The sequence below is a fragment of the Abramis brama genome (genome assembly GCF_963993115.1).
Source record: "Abramis brama genome assembly, chromosome: 5".
In the NCBI taxonomy this organism is placed as follows: domain Eukaryota; kingdom Metazoa; phylum Chordata; class Actinopteri; order Cypriniformes; family Leuciscidae; genus Abramis; species Abramis brama.
The window spans coordinates 45599385-45616351 of record NC_139967.1 but is presented as its reverse complement, the minus strand read 5'-3'; the positions used below and the strand labels follow the sequence as shown (position 1 = coordinate 45616351).

The window sequence follows — 16967 nt, the reverse complement described above, 5'->3', positions numbered from 1 at the left end:
TGACATTGAACACGATATAGATGTAATGAAGACCAAGTTCCAGTGAAATATCTTCATATGATGTCTTTACGTCCTTCATTTTGTGTGTATTCTGAGTGCAGTTTCTCTCTGCAGACGATTAGGTTATGATATGTGACAGCATCTGAAATACACAATTGAGTTGAGAGTTACATTTGATTATGTAAAAACAATTATGTTCACAATATTAGCAAAAATAGACAGAATGAGCCCTTTACCATGTTAAAAGGAAAAAGTGATATAAAGTTATGGTATAGCTTTAATGTTTTTTTTTTGACTGGGTATGTTTAGGCATAAAGTCATAATTTAAAAAAAAAATCAAACAATATGGATCATAAATTCCATATCTCTGTGACTCTGTGGAGAAGAGAAGATGAGTATCCTCAACTGAAGAGAGCTGCCTACACTTACATGTTCTGTTAAACTAAAAAAAGAAAAAGATTGTTACAATTTAATTATATAATTAATTAATAATTTATAGACATTTTAAGAAAGAAACCATTTAGGCTACCTGTTGAGAGTATGTTGACAGTATGTGTAGTTGTACAGCTGAGCTCCAGAACATCAGTAATGAAGAGGCTTGTAACAGATTTGAAAAACAAAAAGGCGGGAATAAAGAACCCTAAACTCGAACACAAAGAACCATTTCAGCATATAAAGGGTTCTTCAGGACGATACGGTTCTAAATAGAACTGTTACTACGTGTAAAGAACCTTTAAAGAACCGTCTTTTTTAGAGTTATAGCTGAATTAACTCAGTTAGCTTTGTTTTGTTTAATTAATTTATTTTATTTGGCATCTCTCGAGCTCGCCTTCCTACCTTGTTTTTGCTATTGTTATTTGTGTTTTGTTTTTTCTCTCATTGTCTGTGAAAATATTGTAAGTATTATTTTCTCTTCATCTTTTCACATTTGGCACTGTACAATAAACACTTTTGAGTGGAGTTTTGATTTGATCCTTTTTCTTTTATTGCCCTGACCTTCATATTGAGTTACACACACCTCTTTTTAAATGTTAATACTCCCTTTAACCCCGAGCCAAACATAAAAAAAAGGGACGTAACACTAAGTCAAAAGAATGGTCCAAAAATTTAAGAGAAGATTTCATCGCCCTTCATAAATAAGGAACAGGATACATAAGATACATAGTTCGCAAGTTCACAGTTAAAGGAACAGTGGTTACACTACCTGGACGGGGCAGAAAATGGACGCTATCAGCGGCTGCAACCAGATTTCTGAGAAGGCAAGTTAAAAAAAACACTGGAGTGACTGCAAAAAACCTGCAGCAAGATTTGGCAACAGGCACTGAGGTTTCAGCTTGCACAGTAAGGCTCGTACTAAATGCATGTGGTTTCCATGTTAGAACTCCATGACGTACATCACTACTGACCAAAAAGTACAAGAAAAGTTGGCTCCAATTTGCTCAAAATCATAAATAAGCCACAGATGTTTTGGGATTCTGTTCTGTGGAGCGATGAAACAAAACTGGAACTTTTCTGCCCTATGGATCAGAGTTATGTCTGGAGAAAGAAGAATGAAGCAAATGCTGAAAAAAACACTCTGCCTAGCTGAAGCTGGGGGTCATTGGACCTTCCAACTGAACAATGATCCCAAGCATGCCTCAAATCCCACCAAGGCTTGGTTTCAGAAGAAGTCCTGGAAGATTCTACAGTGACCATCACAGTCACCTGACTTGAACCCCATAGAAAATCTCTGGTGGGATTTGAAGAAGGCGGTTGCATTACGCAAAACCAAGAATATTACTGAACTGGAGGCCATAGAATATATTCCAGCAGGAAATATTTTTGATGATATTCTAATTTTATGACCAGCACCTGTGTATGTGTATATATATATATACAGTATATAAACAGCTTTATATATGTGTGTGTGTGTGTGTGTGTGTGTGTGTGTGTGTGTGTGTGTATATATGGAAACAAATGGAAACTGATTTTAAATAAAAAAAATTTAAAAAAAAATTTATTTAAAAAATATTCAAATGGAAACTGATTTTAAATTATAAGAATATATCTCATTTTTTCAGTTTTTACTCTATTTTTGATCAAATAAATTAAATTTAAAAAAATAACTAATTTCTTCCTGTGATGTAAAGCTGAATAATTCTAATAAGCTGATTTGCTGCTCACAAAACATTTCTGATTATTATCAATGTTGAAAACAGTTGTGCTGCTTCATGTTTTTGTGGAAACCAGAATACCATTCAAAAGTTTTGGGTAGTAAGATAAAAAAAAGCTTTTATTCAGCAATGAGGATGTATTAAATTGACATTAAAGACATTTAAAATGTTTCAAAAAATGTATATTACAAATAAATGCTGTTCTTTTGAACTTTCTATTCATCAAACTGTTTCAACATTGATAATAATAATAAATGTTTCAAATCATCATATTAGAATGATTTCTGAATAATGATCATGTGACACTGAAGACACTAATGAGGCTGAAAATTAGATTACATTTAATTATACATTCAAATAGCCTACTTCTTTAATTTGTAATCACAACATTACTGTTTTACTGTATTTTTTATTATGCAGCAACAAAAAAAATATATTACTCCAAACTTTTAACCGTTACTGTAACATTTTCTAAATGAATCGCAGATTAAGGGCACATTAAAACAGCAGGGGTTTTTATATATTTATTTTTGGGAAACAAGCCGTTATTTATTTATTTATTGCGAAACAGCCGTTTGAACTGTTTAATGACTGGAGGAAAATATAAAAACCTAACAACCTAAAAGCGTGAAGCGTGGGAAAGACATCTGACCTTCATTCCCTGGCCACAATAAGGTTTATTGTGTAAAAAAAATCACGCTTCTGTGGTTCAAACGGATGGAAATGCGCGTGCCAGTCGTTGAGTCGTGTGGGCTTCACACTTGCGAGACAAAATCCTGAGCCCAAGACGTGTTAAACCAGGTTCACTTCAGCCTTTTGTCCAGTCATTAGCATCTCTCAGATGTCTAGGAGTCTTTCCCAGCTTTTAAACACCAGTTTAGTAGAATAAACTAGCACAAGAACGGTAAAGAAGCGTTTTAATCCTCAATTTCTCTTCGCGTGCTGCTCATAAGAAGTGTTCTTCTCATTATAGACTATGTTCGTGCATAATTTTTAAAACGCACAACAAGTCCATTTGATAAATCTGTGATTTGAGACAAACTGTAGCCCATAACTAGTGTAAAAAATGATCCAAAGTCGTGGGCCAGACTGTGCACACACACACACACACACACACACACACTCTTTATACGGCAAGTCAATAGGCTAGCAAATCTTTGTTTATGCGGATGTCTCCGTCAAGGTGCCAAGGCACGTGGCGCCCTTTCGCACTGTTCTTCATTATCTGAGCAGACAAACGAGCAGAGGAAGCAGAGGTGTGTGTGAACAGAAGTCTTGTGGAAGTGTGCCAGATATTCGCCTCAAACATTCACACTCGCGCGACACATGTGGTCGCGCGCATTTCAAAGGCTTTGATGATCAAAGCGGACTTTATGTCCGGCGCGTGCAGACAGCGATCATTAAAGCGGCTCATGACATCAACAATTAATATTATTTAGAAGAAAAAACAACCGATTCATTTAAAACAATTTAATGATGGAATGTATTTGCTTCAATCTCCAAAATATACACCTATAAATCTGAGCATAAAATGGAATGTCATCATGAATAAATAAATGTGCAAAATAGATAAATACATACATCAGTTATGTATTACAAATGATCATACACCCAGTACAGATCATGCAAAGAAAAAAAAAATCTGTGTAAAAAATATATTGCCATGTTTATCATACACTATTTACACATTTTACATTTCCAATGAGATGTCAGATGATAAAATCAATACACAACATTTTATTTTTTGGAAATAAACATGTCTCTCTGCAGCCTATTTTAGAAGAGATGAACCATGTCTGATTATTACACAAGCCCGCTATTTTTGAGTCCATGTCTCAGCCTCGATCTCTCTCAAGGCCAGGGTCTCCAGACCATCTGACTGACCGCTGCTTGTTGTTGAGAGTCGGGCCGGCCCGTCACATGCTGTGTGTTTGAGTGTGTGCTTCTGGATGGAAACCTGTTAGAGTCTGGCACAATGTTCCTGCAAGTGGATGGAAGTCTTTGTTTGCAAACAGAGTTCTGCTGCTGTGTGTGTGAATCTGGAGCCTGTGTTCTGGAGGAGTTCTGGACTCTGACGCTGGTTGACATGCAGGGTCGAGACAGACGGTGACACATCGTCTCTGAGACAGAAGCTTCCAGTCCACGGGAATCACCTTCATCCGACAGGAAACGGGCCGCTTTCTGAAGACATGAAGAAAAGCCGTCCACGAACTGATGTTTCTCTCCTCCTTCCACATCCTTGGCTTTCTTGGCCTGAGCGACAGAGTTTTGCAGAAACAGGACGGTGTATTCCAGGATCTCTGCTTTCTCTAGTCTTCTTTGAGAAGGACTCTGAAAATGAAAGAGGAGAATTTAGACCAAGCAAACACAGACATGACAGAGAACTCTTATCATAGGCAAATAAAGGTTCTATATTGACATTGATGGTTCCATAAAGAACCTTTAACATTCATGGAATCTTTCCATTGCACAAAAGGTTCTTTATAGTGGAAAATGGTTATTTTAAGAACTGTTTACTGAAAATGGTTCTTCTATATGGCACTCCTTTTTGGAAGCTTTATTATTAAGAGTGTATAAGCTTATTATGTTGAGAGATGAAAAAGCATGCTGTTCTTACATTGTGCTCAGGGCCTTGCAGAAGAAGAGTTCTCAGGTTCTCCAGACTCCGATTCATTCTTTCTCTTCTCCGTCTTTCTACCTGAGGCTTCAACAGCTGCAGAAAACATTAAGACTAGTGTCAGTGGACAGGTCGGGGTTTACAAGCTTATGCCAGGCTGCAATGTTAGAGTTTTGAGATTCATGCACAGAAATAAATATTTACCTTTCTGTCCATTTTAATGGTCTCAGTCTCTCCAAGGATTTTCATTACACGAGTGCTCCAAACAATGGTTTATATCAGTGATGGTCCAGTAAAGATCCGAGGTCTCTTCAGTGAGGTCTGCTGGGTAAAGATCTCTCCTCGAGCGCGCAGACAGTGAGTTGCAGGTCTGAAACTGAGCTCAGGTATTTATAGGCTTCCAGGCGCGCGTGGCCACAAACCACGCCCACTATCTGTCACAGACTGAACGTGAACGCGCACTGCTCTCGTGCAGTTTGTTCCTAGCTAAAAACAAAACTCTCAAAAAGATATAGGCTATATTATTAAAAGTTATTGTAATGTTGAAGATCATACCTATAAGCTGTAGCCGTTGCATGAAGCCGTAGCCATGGCTGAAGTCGATAGCATTCGAGTAGGCTAATATCGCGCTCTTACAGATTTATTACAAATAGCTACTTATATTTTACCTATTACTGTAGTTAGCTAACATATAATCTTCACTGAATTGGTTGAAGACATTCAGGCCGATTTTAGATGAAAAGCACTGATGGCACACGCTCACTGACACCTAGACTTCCGTGGGCACGTGCGCGCATGAGGAAACACCCTCAGTAAATATGCATATCAATCGCCCTGCACGCGCCGCTGGTGACACACACGCCATTATAATAATAAAAAGAAAAGAGGTCTCTTGTAATGTCAAGAGTCTTAGTTCCACTGTTGGAAACGTGCCGCTGTGCTTCGGCTTGGTTTCGAATTTTGCATATTTTGAACGTTTTCGCATAATTGTACCACAAAAAATAGGCTACAGCACTCTTTAAGCCTGCATGCGTTGCAGTGATGTTATCAACAAGCGACCCCAAAGTTGCATAAAACAGCTGAAACAACTACATTATAAACAATTCTTAAATATGAAATGCATTATCAGAATGTTCAAATAATTCTTTGAATAGTATAAGGCTGCCGAGGCTGAGTCCAGTCCATGTTAGTTCCTTATTGATTTATTGGTAATGTAAGTCAGGCATCAAACGCGCCTTGTTTAAACTGAATTTAAAGTCGCAATTATCCATTTTATTAAAGATAAATAAATCACATTTTGCAAGAATAGCTTTAGGCTATAAAGAAACAGGGGACTGCTGTGCGTAATAATATATGAGCGCGTGCCAAACCACGTTTTGTGGATTTGTTTTGCTCAAAAAAGGCACAAAGTCGCAGTAGCCTTAACATCTGGGTACAATAAAATGTGTAAAATATTCAGGGGGGGGAGCAAGGTGACGTGTGTTCACACCTCTTTATAATTCTGTAGGGCGCGTGCCGCGTGCCAACTTCACGCCTGTGGACAATGCGCGCGCGTGGACTGCAGCATCCACGTGTGCATATGAAAGCGTGCGTGAGCATTATTCATTGCACTGAAATCACTATGTTAATAGACTCTTGTTCATTAATGTTCTGAAGATAGCGTACATCCTTTCTTAGCGCAAAAAGTAATCAAAGCTTTAAAGATCGAGCTATAATGTTAGATCACGAAGACAGCACGTGTCTAGTTCCTATTTGTTCACTGGATACGCTTCGCTAAAATATGCCTAAAGGTAAAGGAAAGATGGAGAGGAATTTGACAAATGTGATCACATCTACACTATTTTGAGTGCTTTATCTCCACGCCTTCTATCGAGGTAGCAGAAAGTTCCTGACCTGATGCACCGCTCATATTGTGAATGTCAAAACACGCATGGAAATGATAAAAATGGAGACTATATGTGAACGCAGGCTGTGTTATAATGTTTATCGAAGAGTAGCGTGGGAACGTCTCTGTTCAGTGATAGCTAAAATCCCGACAGGTAATAAAACAGGACTGAGGTGTGAGTCCATGTTCCTAGGTGAGGTGTAAGTTGTTCGTGTTACTGCGAGAGCGTGGCTAAAACGCGTTCCCATCATAACACTCTTCAAATTATTGCCTGTTGGCGAATTTTAAATATTTACACAATTTCGTGCCCTTTGTGCAAGTTTAGTATTCTCAATTTAGACACAGCCCATACATACACTGCCGTGCATATTGTGAGTTTCTGTTTTTGGTACAGCCCGTTTGGGGGAAAAAATCTCTCTGTACAAGTTCTTGGGGTTCAAGAGTGGCCACGCAAGCAACCCGACCCGAAATGACTCAAACGAAATCTGTATCTATAGTGAAACGTCATATATATATTATATATATATATTTAGGCTTTTCTGTCTAAACAGCGTGAAAATTAATAATTTCTCACTGCTGTTTACCGTTCTATTATTTTTTGCTCAATATCTATTAAAATAATATAGGTATAGACCAATATGCTAATATCCCCAGAGAGGCCGTCTGGTCTCACCTGCGCCTTTCTCATGCGCGCAAACACACCAACCCTCACGCGCTTTAATGGCCCTGCGCGTGCCAGTTGCTTTAATCTCGGCCTTTTGAGTGCAAATGTCTAATGGGTGTCGCTAAGTAAAATAAGAACAAAGACAGGCAGAACAATATTTAGAAACTCTAGCCTATAGACAGTCTTTAAAAAAATCATATCATCCCAATAACTTCTGTAGGCTATACACAAGATCACATCAACTTCATGGTCTGATGGAAGGCAATCTATAAACGGCTAATCACAAACACTGCCAAGGTGAAGAAAGTGAAGAGTGTGTGTGAACGCAGACTGCTCTGTGTTCTAGTGTTTATTGGAGAGAAGCGTGGGAACCATCTCTGCGCTCGGCTAATAATGTACAAATTCTGACAGGTAATAAAAAAGAGCTGAGGTGTGTGAGCAGTGCGTGTTACTCGGAGAGAGTGCTTAATAGCTGGTTCCCACCATAACACTCTTCCTATTCTCTGTAGGGTATTGTCGAGATTTAAATGTTTACACAAGCGCGCAAAATAAAACTTTTTAAAATATTGTTGTGTATCGACAGAAAAGCTCAATGTTGTCTTTTACAACAAAATTTTTAACGTTAACCTATGTTGTTGTTCCAAAAAATAATAAATAAATAAAGTTCAATGTTCAAATTTATAATTTTATGAAACTCATTAAACCAAACCAGAATAAATCAAACCAACAAGTTTGACAACACACCCGAGCATGGGTTCGCCCGTGCACGAGCATGGCAAGTTTGCACTGCACAAGAGTTATGGAAGAAAAAAAACATGCTCTGGTAAGTCATAATTATGTCATACTAAGTCATAATTATGAGCATAAAATGTGAAATTATGATAATGTCATATGAGATATAAAAAAGTAATTCTTGTGAGATTAAAATTCGATAATAAAACTCCATAAAAAGACATAATTTCAATTTTCGACTTTTCATCACATAATTATGACTTTCCAAAGCATTCTTTTTTTCTTATTAAATGGGCTTCATACTAAACAGACCGGTGGAGCAATATATAAATCTATAAATATGTATAATTGTATACCAGCAGGGGGCGAAGGCAACGGGTCGTTTGTCCAAAACAGGTTCATCGACACACGTTTGGTGTTAACAAAATGTGTCAATGGACCCATAAGAATAGAAGCACGCAGAGAAGGACATGTGCCCTGTTTTAATGCAGTTTCCCACGGGAACTGCTGCATAGCACTCAGTAAAACCGGGCCTGAAAATATAACATAGAAGGGAGAAAAGTAAATAACTAAAATAGGCTATTCATCATTAATCAATTTTCTGATATTTTTAAAAGTTTCTTTACACATAGCCTACACACATGTAACCACAAATTATAAAGAAAGCTTAATTGACTTTCCATCAAGACTATTCAGATAAAGTGGGGTTTTCAAATATTACTTTGAAATGTTAATAAACATACTCAGTCACAGCTTTTTTTGTGTATGTGTGTTGGAGTTCTTTATTGCTTTTTTGTTGTTGTTAAATCTGTAATTGTCAAAATAATTACTGATTTTCTGGGGCTCAACCACTCAAATTCACACTCTCAGCAAGTTCTTAATATGCTAAATATAAACCTTTAAACTGGTAACTGGTCCCTTATTATACTCATTTTCTTTTCATTTTTTTTAACAGAAGGTATAAGTGAGACCAGTTGAGGATATTTCTCTCCTCTTCTCCACTAAGCAAGAAGAGATATTCAATTTGGTCCATAGTTTTCAAATATTACTTTGGTTTAAGCAAACACATGCCCAGTCACAAACAATATCCCATGACTTCATATCACATTGTCCTTTTAACATTGTGAAGGGCTCATATACTGTCCATTTATAATGGCATCTTTTGTGATAAGTACACCTGCAGAGAGAAACCACCAATCAACTACATCAAAATGCAACCATTATAATAGACTATATGAAGATATCATAGTATAATCCCATCGCCAGAAAAGTTGGGATATTTTGTAAAATGCAATAAAATTGCAAGAATTACAAGAATCTGTCATTTGTTAATTCTCTTGAACCTTTATTTAACTGACAAATGCATAAAGAAAATATTTCCAATATTTTCACTGACCCATTTCATTGTATTTTGTAAATATAAACACATTTTGATTTTGATGTCTGGAACACACTCCAAAAGAGTTGGGACAGAGGAAAAATAAAAGTGAAAAGATTATAGAATATCCAAGTTAACATGTTTTTAACTGTTCAATGAGCAGGTGAACTGTAATAGGTGAGAGTAAGGAAAGGTCATCACGGCTCACTACTGTGCCAAATATCATGAGAGGTCAAATAATTCTAAAATCACATTTCTCAATGCAAGATTGCAAAGTATTTAAGTCTTTCACCATCTATCATACATGATAATGTGAAAAGATTCAGGGAATCCAGAGAAATCTCAGTCCTACAAGGCAGAGGTTGAATGTGTGTGACCTTTGACCCCTCAGACGGCACTGCATGATACACCATCATGTTACTGTATTAAATACAGACGCATGTGCTCAGGAGAACTTTGGAAAACACTGAACGCTGCATCAAGAAATGCCTCTCGAATCTCTGTTACACAAGAAGAAACTATTCATCAGTTCAATGCAGAGATGCTGGAGAGTTCTCTGAGAAACACTGTAAATGTGTGCTGTGGTCTGATGAGTCCATGTTTCAGCCAGTTTTTGGGGAAATGGACATCGAGGTCTCAGTCCCAAAAACGAAAGGGATCATCCAGACTTCATCAGCGACAGGGAAGCAAACATCTGTCATGAGTGGAGGAGCATCAGTGGAAACGGCACGAGTGACTCGCATGTGTGTGAGGGTAACACTGATGTGGAGGAGTATATCGGGATTGAACAGAGACATAAACTGACAGTGTGTGCAGTGACGAACACAGATGTTGAGTAGAGGTCTTCTATCAGGTGAGATTGGACAAAAAATCCTCTTTGCAAAACTGCAACAATTATATCCTCAATTCCCAAACGATTAAACAGTGTAATTAAAAGAAAGGGTGATATGACACAGAAACATGCCTCTGTCCAAACTCTTTTAGAGTGTGTTGTAGCTATCAAATCAAAATGTGCTTATTATTTACAAAATGCAATTAAGTTGGTCAGTACAAAACATTGGAAATCTTTTCTTTGTACTTTTGTCAGTTAAATAAAGTGTAAAGAGAATTAACAAATGACAGATTCTTGATTTAATTGCATTTTACAATATGTTTTAACTTTTCTGGAAATGGGGTCGTATTTAATCAGATCAATATTCAGCTATTACTTATTATACGAATAATAATATTCTTTAAAGCACTATTAAAACTTTCAATTCATGGTTCTTCTGCACCAAAAAGGTTTCTGCTGTGCTTACAATAATCTGGAACTGTTTCAAACCATTTTTATTAAAAGAGATAGATAGATACTGTAAAAAAAAATGGACTAATAGAATTTTAGTGTGGTGTGTAAAGCTAATAGCCATGCTTTTGAGTATTTACTTTCTTCGATCACATGCAGTCAAAGATTTTTATGAACCATTTAATTAAAAAAAATTGTATTGACTATTTGAAATAAGTTTTAAGCAGGCTCACGCTCTAGTGGAAACATTACTGCATTCAACATAATAAGAAAAGTGCAGGATCAATTCCCAGGCATTAAAATATTAATATTTCCCGGTTTCACAGACAAGATTTGAGCAGTCTCAGACTAAAATGCATGTTTGAGCTTTTTTAACTGAAAGCATCTGTAGTGAAACATAATCTTTTTCGCTTTTTTAAATAGGCTTTCCTGCCTTTATTAGCTACAGCATGAAAATCAATAATTTTGCACTGTTGTATTATTTTTGCTTAATATCTATCAAAATAATGTAGGCAGGCCTCTATACGTATAGACCAATTGTATGCTAATATCCCCAGAGAGGCCGTCTGGTCTCACCTGCGCCAAACCAATCAAGCCATCTTGCAAGTACACTAAGTTTACTGAAGCCCCCTAGTGGGCCGTGTTAACACATAGGCTTTAAGATGTTATAGTGCTTAGACCTCAAGCCAGATGATCCAGGAATGCATGTAATATCTCTTCTACTAAAAGGTCCCTCTGATGCTGTGTGTGTGCATCTGCTCAGTGTCCAGCCGAAGCCTAATGAGCGCAACAATGGGTCAAGTTCATAGTGCGAACTGAAGTTAAATTAAATCTCTGAAGTATAAGCTGGTGTAATTTCTATGCAATATTATGCAACTGGTTTACTTCAACATATGTTGTTGTTGTTTTAGTTTATTTGATAGGGACAGTGTACAAGTGCACCAAATCATTCTCTGATGAGAACCAGAAGATGCTTTTCACCATTATCATATACACCTTTCCACCTGTAGTCCCTAATGGCCTAACATGTTCGCCATTGCCAAAAAGCTATGCCAAGAATCTTTTGACTAAAATGTTTATTAGTTTCAGTGACATTTATTTATTCATTCTAACTCAGTTTTTATTTCATTTGAACAAACTCTTTGTCTGTTTTTGGAAAGGTTGCAACTTTGGTGGTCAACATATTGTTTCAGAAATGCATAATTTAAAGATATTTTAACATTTAGCTGATTTTATATTTGTTATAGCTTTAAGAAAAGAAATGCATATATGTAAAAGGAACTTTGATTATTAAATAAGTTTTCAAAAGAGGTAAATTATCTTTAAAATTTCACATGAGTTTGAATCAGATTCATTTACTAGATGGTGCAACTTACCCACTGACTCAACAACTTAGAATAATTTGTCATAGATGCATTCTGAACATTTATAATGATAGGAAACATCCTGAAAAGGCTACTTTACTTTAATGTACTTTTGCCACAATTTCCCTTAGCCAATCTTGAGGACACATTGCTCATCTTACCCCACTCTCCCCCTACATATCTTTTATCACTGATTAATCCCTGAGATTGGGCAATTGCAATAAACAATTGCCATAATAATTTATTTAATAAAATCCAGAAATATTTCATTTTCATGTTTTAAACCAATTTCTCAACTCCTGGATGCTGGCGAAATTTCGACCAAGTTCAACACATGCAAATCTGGCGGTTAAAATGCATCCCACATTTTCAATTTTTTTTTTCTCCAGGCCTTTCAGTCGTGTTTACTGTGTGTTCAGCGGGCGCGTGCTCACACATGCTGGAAAGCGTGTGTGAATCACACCTCAGTGCAACAGGCGCTCAAGTGCCGACCGCTTCCACGTGCCCATCTGCTCTCTCCAGCAGTGCTAACTTTTACATTTGACTAATTGCTCGACGGTCGGTCATCAGACAGCAGGGATGCATATCAGTAACCAACAGCTGAATCCCAGTGCTTTTGCACTGAACAAGATGACTCTACTAAATTACTCAAACACTTTGCATCTTCCATACAAAGCAACTTCAACGTCCGATTTCCGTAAAAAGAACAATCGAGGCGACCTGAGAAAGCTTCTCATAGGATTTCCTCATCTTGGACCCTTGGCATTCATAATGTAAAGCCAACACATTTTCACAATAACTTTTGGAAATCCAGTAGCTTAGACATTTTTTTTTTTTTGGTCAATGTTGAGTTTTGTCACTCTTAAATTATCGATTGGTTTTAGTTTATGATTAGATTGCAACGAAAAGCGCGCGACCGTTTGTCCATAGACCTCACGCCATATTCACTGTTAAAGAGACGTGTTAAAAGAATCATAATGCTAATGGAATTATGAGCGAGGTGTGTATGATGCCACCACTTTACTTGACCAAACAGTAAACTTTCCCACGGGATTTTCCATAAGGTTAGACTTAGACATGGGGTCAAAAAGTTAAGCAACACATGGCCAGAAATAATTTTAGTGACCTATATTGTCAATTTAGGAAGAGCAACATATCCCTTTGACGTTAGCCTATATACTTTTCATTGGTGTGCATGTGAATGAAACCAAGTGGCGTTTTGCAACATCTAATCTCCTGTTTGCCAGCATTTATAGTGTAAACTTTCTAATTATGAATTATTGTTTCTTTGTTTTAAATGACACGCACTCTGCGTGTCATTTAAAACAAAGAAACGATAATTCATAATAATCGTTAATAATTCGAAAATAATAATTCTAAAGTCAAAAAAGAAAAGAAAAAAAAAAGCAGAAACTCAAATAGGCCTAGTGCTATTGGCATGAGCTAAAGATGGCATTTAAAAGTTGTGCTTGAACATATTTCTTCTTTAATATTTTACGCATATCAAATCGCACATTACAAGGTCAGCTCAACTATGTTTCCTATATTTGGTGTTTACTCGTTTCTGCAGGTCGTGCGACATGAGCGCCGAAAGTTGACCCGCTTCAGGTGCGAAGGCCATTAATGCACGAAGATGTTGAGCATAATGAAATTCTAAACGCCTCTGAAAGGTTGAGTATTCTAGTCTGGCGCTGTTAGTGTGAGTGTGTTCGTTTTTACACATGTGTAGTGCCATAATATTCTGTTCCCACGAGAAAAACTGAAGTCTCCCATCGCACTTGCACGGCTTTGGTTTTACGAAAATCTGCTTGAAAACAAAACATTTTAGTGATAAATTAATCAACGACCAACATTATCAATACTGAACAAAATATGTGTATCATTTGAAGCTAGAAAATAGTAGACCGCCTATCATGAATTATATGGCGTACGCGAGTTTTCATAATAAAAGACAATTTTGTTTTTGAACATTAGGCTAAACATTAAATTGTTAGAGAAAAAATACGTTTGGTTTTGGTTGGTCAGAGGTCGTGAACTTTAACGGGAGGAGCGTGTTGGTAAATTGAGTGTCAAGAAGATTGTGTTCAAAATGCACTGCAATTGGGCTCTGTAGGCTATTGACTTATTGGCGCAATAAAATGAACAAACTAGCCCATAAAAGCATAAGCGTTCTATTATGATTGGTTATTCTAAGCAAACTTCTAATGGCATTTAATATATGTGCAGTTTTCATTACCATGCGTTTATATTCACATTATATTATTATATTCAGACAAGCACAGGCTATTCGTAAAACTAGCTTGGCAAGTGATGGGAAACTTCAGGTTTTCTCGCTTAATATCTGCTGTCACAATTGTTCTTTGATTTAACCTAATCGATTTATAGTTTCTTATCTTGGAATATATTAAAAGGGTAATTGATAACGGCAGAAAGCCATAAGGGGGGCACGACCATACGGTCACGCGTCATTGACACCTCGTCACCACCAATGACAAGCCAGCATCCCCAATAAAGGCCAAGGTTCGCGAGGACTTTTTTCACAGTAGAAGAATTTTCTCAAGCAACACAGAAAAACGGGAATATACGATTGCTGGTTTATTTCATAATCTTCGACAGAGCATGGTTACTCCAAAAATGGCAAGTCGACGACCAACCAAAAGAGTGAGTATTTCTTTCTTATGTCATAATAATATAGTGAGGAGTTTTTTCTTTTTTTAAATTAAAGTAATAATAAAAAAATGGTTTTACGTTTTGAATATATGACTAAATTAAATATCTATTTTGTGCTCCGTCTAGATCCTCAAACCGGTTATCGAGAAGAAACGGAGAGACCGGATTAACCAGCGTTTAGATGAACTGCGAACGCTTCTCCTGGATAACACTCTAGACACGGTAAGAAAGGAAATCCGGCTTTTAATATTAACATGAGCACTAGAATGTTTCAACAACATAATGCGTTTACATTCACTTTTACAGCGACTTCAAAACCCCAAACTGGAGAAGGCTGAAATTCTGGAGTTAACCGTTGAATACATTAGGACAAAAGCTGCGAGAATTAGTCAAGGTAAGATTTCTGTCTATACATTATTAATTGAAGAGTAAACGTATACCCATATTTTATATCTTAAAATGATGCTATTGACCTTATTTTTGTGTAGGCTACATCTCTAGATTAAAGGGATAGTTCGTCCAAAAATGAAAATTCTGTCAAGTTGTTCCAAACAGTATGAGTTTCTTTCTTGTATTGAACACAAAAGAAGATATTTTGAAGAATGTTGGTAATCAAACAGTTGACTGCACCCATTGACTCAACAAAAAAAACTATGGAAGTCAATGGTTAGTCAACTGCTATACCAACATTATTCAGAATATCTTCTGTGTTCAGCAGAAGAAAGAAATTCAACAACTTTAGGGTGAGTAAATGATGGCAGAATTTTCATTTTTGGGTGAACTATCCCTTTAAGTGCTGATTTGATATTTGAGTTTCCTCTGAGTGTGATGTTTCTAATTGATTTGATGTCTCTGTCTCCTCCCCCCCCCCCTCCCTATTTATCTTCTCTTTCTCAATCATCTAACCCCAAAATAACTTACCTCACACTCTGACTTTCCATTCTGGCAATCAATAAACCAAAACCATTTTCTTCTTCCTCCTAAATGTTCCTTTAACTTTGCTTTAAATTCTCGATTTCTCAAACGTTCCTTTGAATGAACCTTCAATAACAACCATAAAAAAACCCCAATGTTATTCTATCTCACCTAAACACTCTATTAACCCCTTCCTCTTCTTGCTTTTGCACTTCCCCCCCCCTTTCTTTTCCTCTTTTGTACACCTTTAACTCCACGTCCCACCTCAGGCGACTCTAGCAAAGACCCAGACCCACACGATGCTAGCGCTCCGCCTCTGCTCTCGTCGAGACCCCGTGTGCGTTTCGCCTCAGTCCCCGAGCCCATCAACGCCCAGACACAGATGCCTTCCAATCCAATCTACAAAGCCGGCTTTAAGGAGTGCGTCTCCCGCCTGGCCAGCTTCATCGACTGTGTGGATCCTTCCCAGCGGGACGGCTTCGTTCAAGGCCTGTGCCACCACCTCGACTCCTACAGCAACACTCTCCCCCAAAGCAGGGTTTCCAGCAGCCAAGCGTCCCATCATCATCATCCATGGATCCCCAGTGCAGAGCTGACGTGCAGATCAGACGTCCCAATGAGAGCCAACACCGAGCCCTTTTCCTACACCAATAGTTTGTATCCCACATCTTTTATGCTCCACCACGCTCATCCCACAGGACAGCCCTTAACACATCCCTACCTTTCCCCTCCGTACTCCATCTCTCCTCCACCTTCTCCTTGTTACTCGAGCAGCTCTCCTCCTTTCTCCAGCTCTCCCACATACGTCTCGATACCCTGCCATTTCTCTTTCCCTCCCACCATCTCACCACTCTCCAGCGACTCTTCATCATCATCATCATCATCCTCTTGGAGTCTCCCAACCCCTGTAGTCCCAGGTCCTCATCTTCAGGTCTCTGTGGGATCCCCAACTCCAGTGCGTCCCACTGGCTCCGTTCCCTCCAGCCAACCCCGGACTCTGAGGCGAGCTCTGTTCCACAACCAGACACAAGCTCTGTGGAGACCCTGGTGAGCAGAACTCAAACACTTAGAGACTTAAAGCTCAGCAGTTCAACACGAGCGACATCTTCCCATCAGAGTTCCCCGGGCTTCACATGGAAAAGACTTCTTGGTCTCACATGTAAAGGTGAAGGTGAGAGAAACATTAGGAGCTCTGTGACGATCTCTGTGTGACGACTGTTCACGGATGTGCTTTCCCATTCCCACTGTCACATTCCTTTGTTCTGCATACTATTTTCCTACCTAAAATTCTTTATTTTGTACAAATT

General features: G+C 37.9%; 2 protein-coding genes across 4 annotated transcripts; one reads left to right on the top strand and one right to left on the bottom strand.

Moving 5' to 3' along the window:
* Window positions 1-3610: 3610 nt before the first annotated feature.
* Window positions 3611-5555, bottom strand: her7 (hairy and enhancer of split related-7). Of its 3 annotated transcripts, none has more exons than XM_084115495.1 (4): window positions 5326-5544; window positions 4975-5256; window positions 4771-4866; window positions 3645-4484 (listed from the first exon to the last, which is right to left on the bottom strand). In XM_084115495.1, the coding sequence occupies exons 2-4, from the start codon at window positions 5017-5019 to the stop codon at window positions 4005-4007; spliced, it is 621 nt and encodes a 206-aa protein (XP_083971621.1). In that variant the 5' UTR covers window positions 5020-5256; window positions 5326-5544; the 3' UTR covers window positions 3645-4004. The 3 variants fall into 3 exon arrangements, with proteins under 3 accessions (XP_083971620.1, XP_083971621.1, XP_083971622.1); XM_084115496.1 differs by having other exon boundaries at window positions 4975-5146; XM_084115494.1 differs by having other exon boundaries at window positions 3611-4484; window positions 4975-5555.
* Window positions 5556-14694: 9139 nt separating this feature from the next.
* her1 (hairy-related 1) lies at window positions 14695-16711 on the top strand (the record flags this gene model as incomplete). Its single annotated transcript, XM_084115505.1, has 4 exons — window positions 14695-14736; window positions 14872-14967; window positions 15052-15139; window positions 15930-16711. The coding sequence occupies 4 exons, from the start codon at window positions 14695-14697 to the stop codon at window positions 16709-16711; spliced, it is 1008 nt and encodes a 335-aa protein (XP_083971631.1).
* Between the last annotated feature and the right edge of the window lie 256 nt (window positions 16712-16967).

Excerpts from the sequence above, each read along its gene's own strand:
- her7 (XM_084115494.1), bottom strand. The coding sequence starts at position 5,019 with ATGAAAATCCTTGGAGAGACTGAGACCATTAAAATGGACAGAAAG. Across the intron at positions 4,867-4,974 it reads CCATTAAAATGGACAGAAAG|CTGTTGAAGCCTCAGGTAGA; the intron begins GTAAATATTTAT and ends TGTTTTCTGCAG. Across the intron at positions 4,485-4,770 it reads TGCAAGGCCCTGAGCACAAT|AGTCCTTCTCAAAGAAGACT; the intron begins GTAAGAACAGCA and ends TTTCATTTTCAG.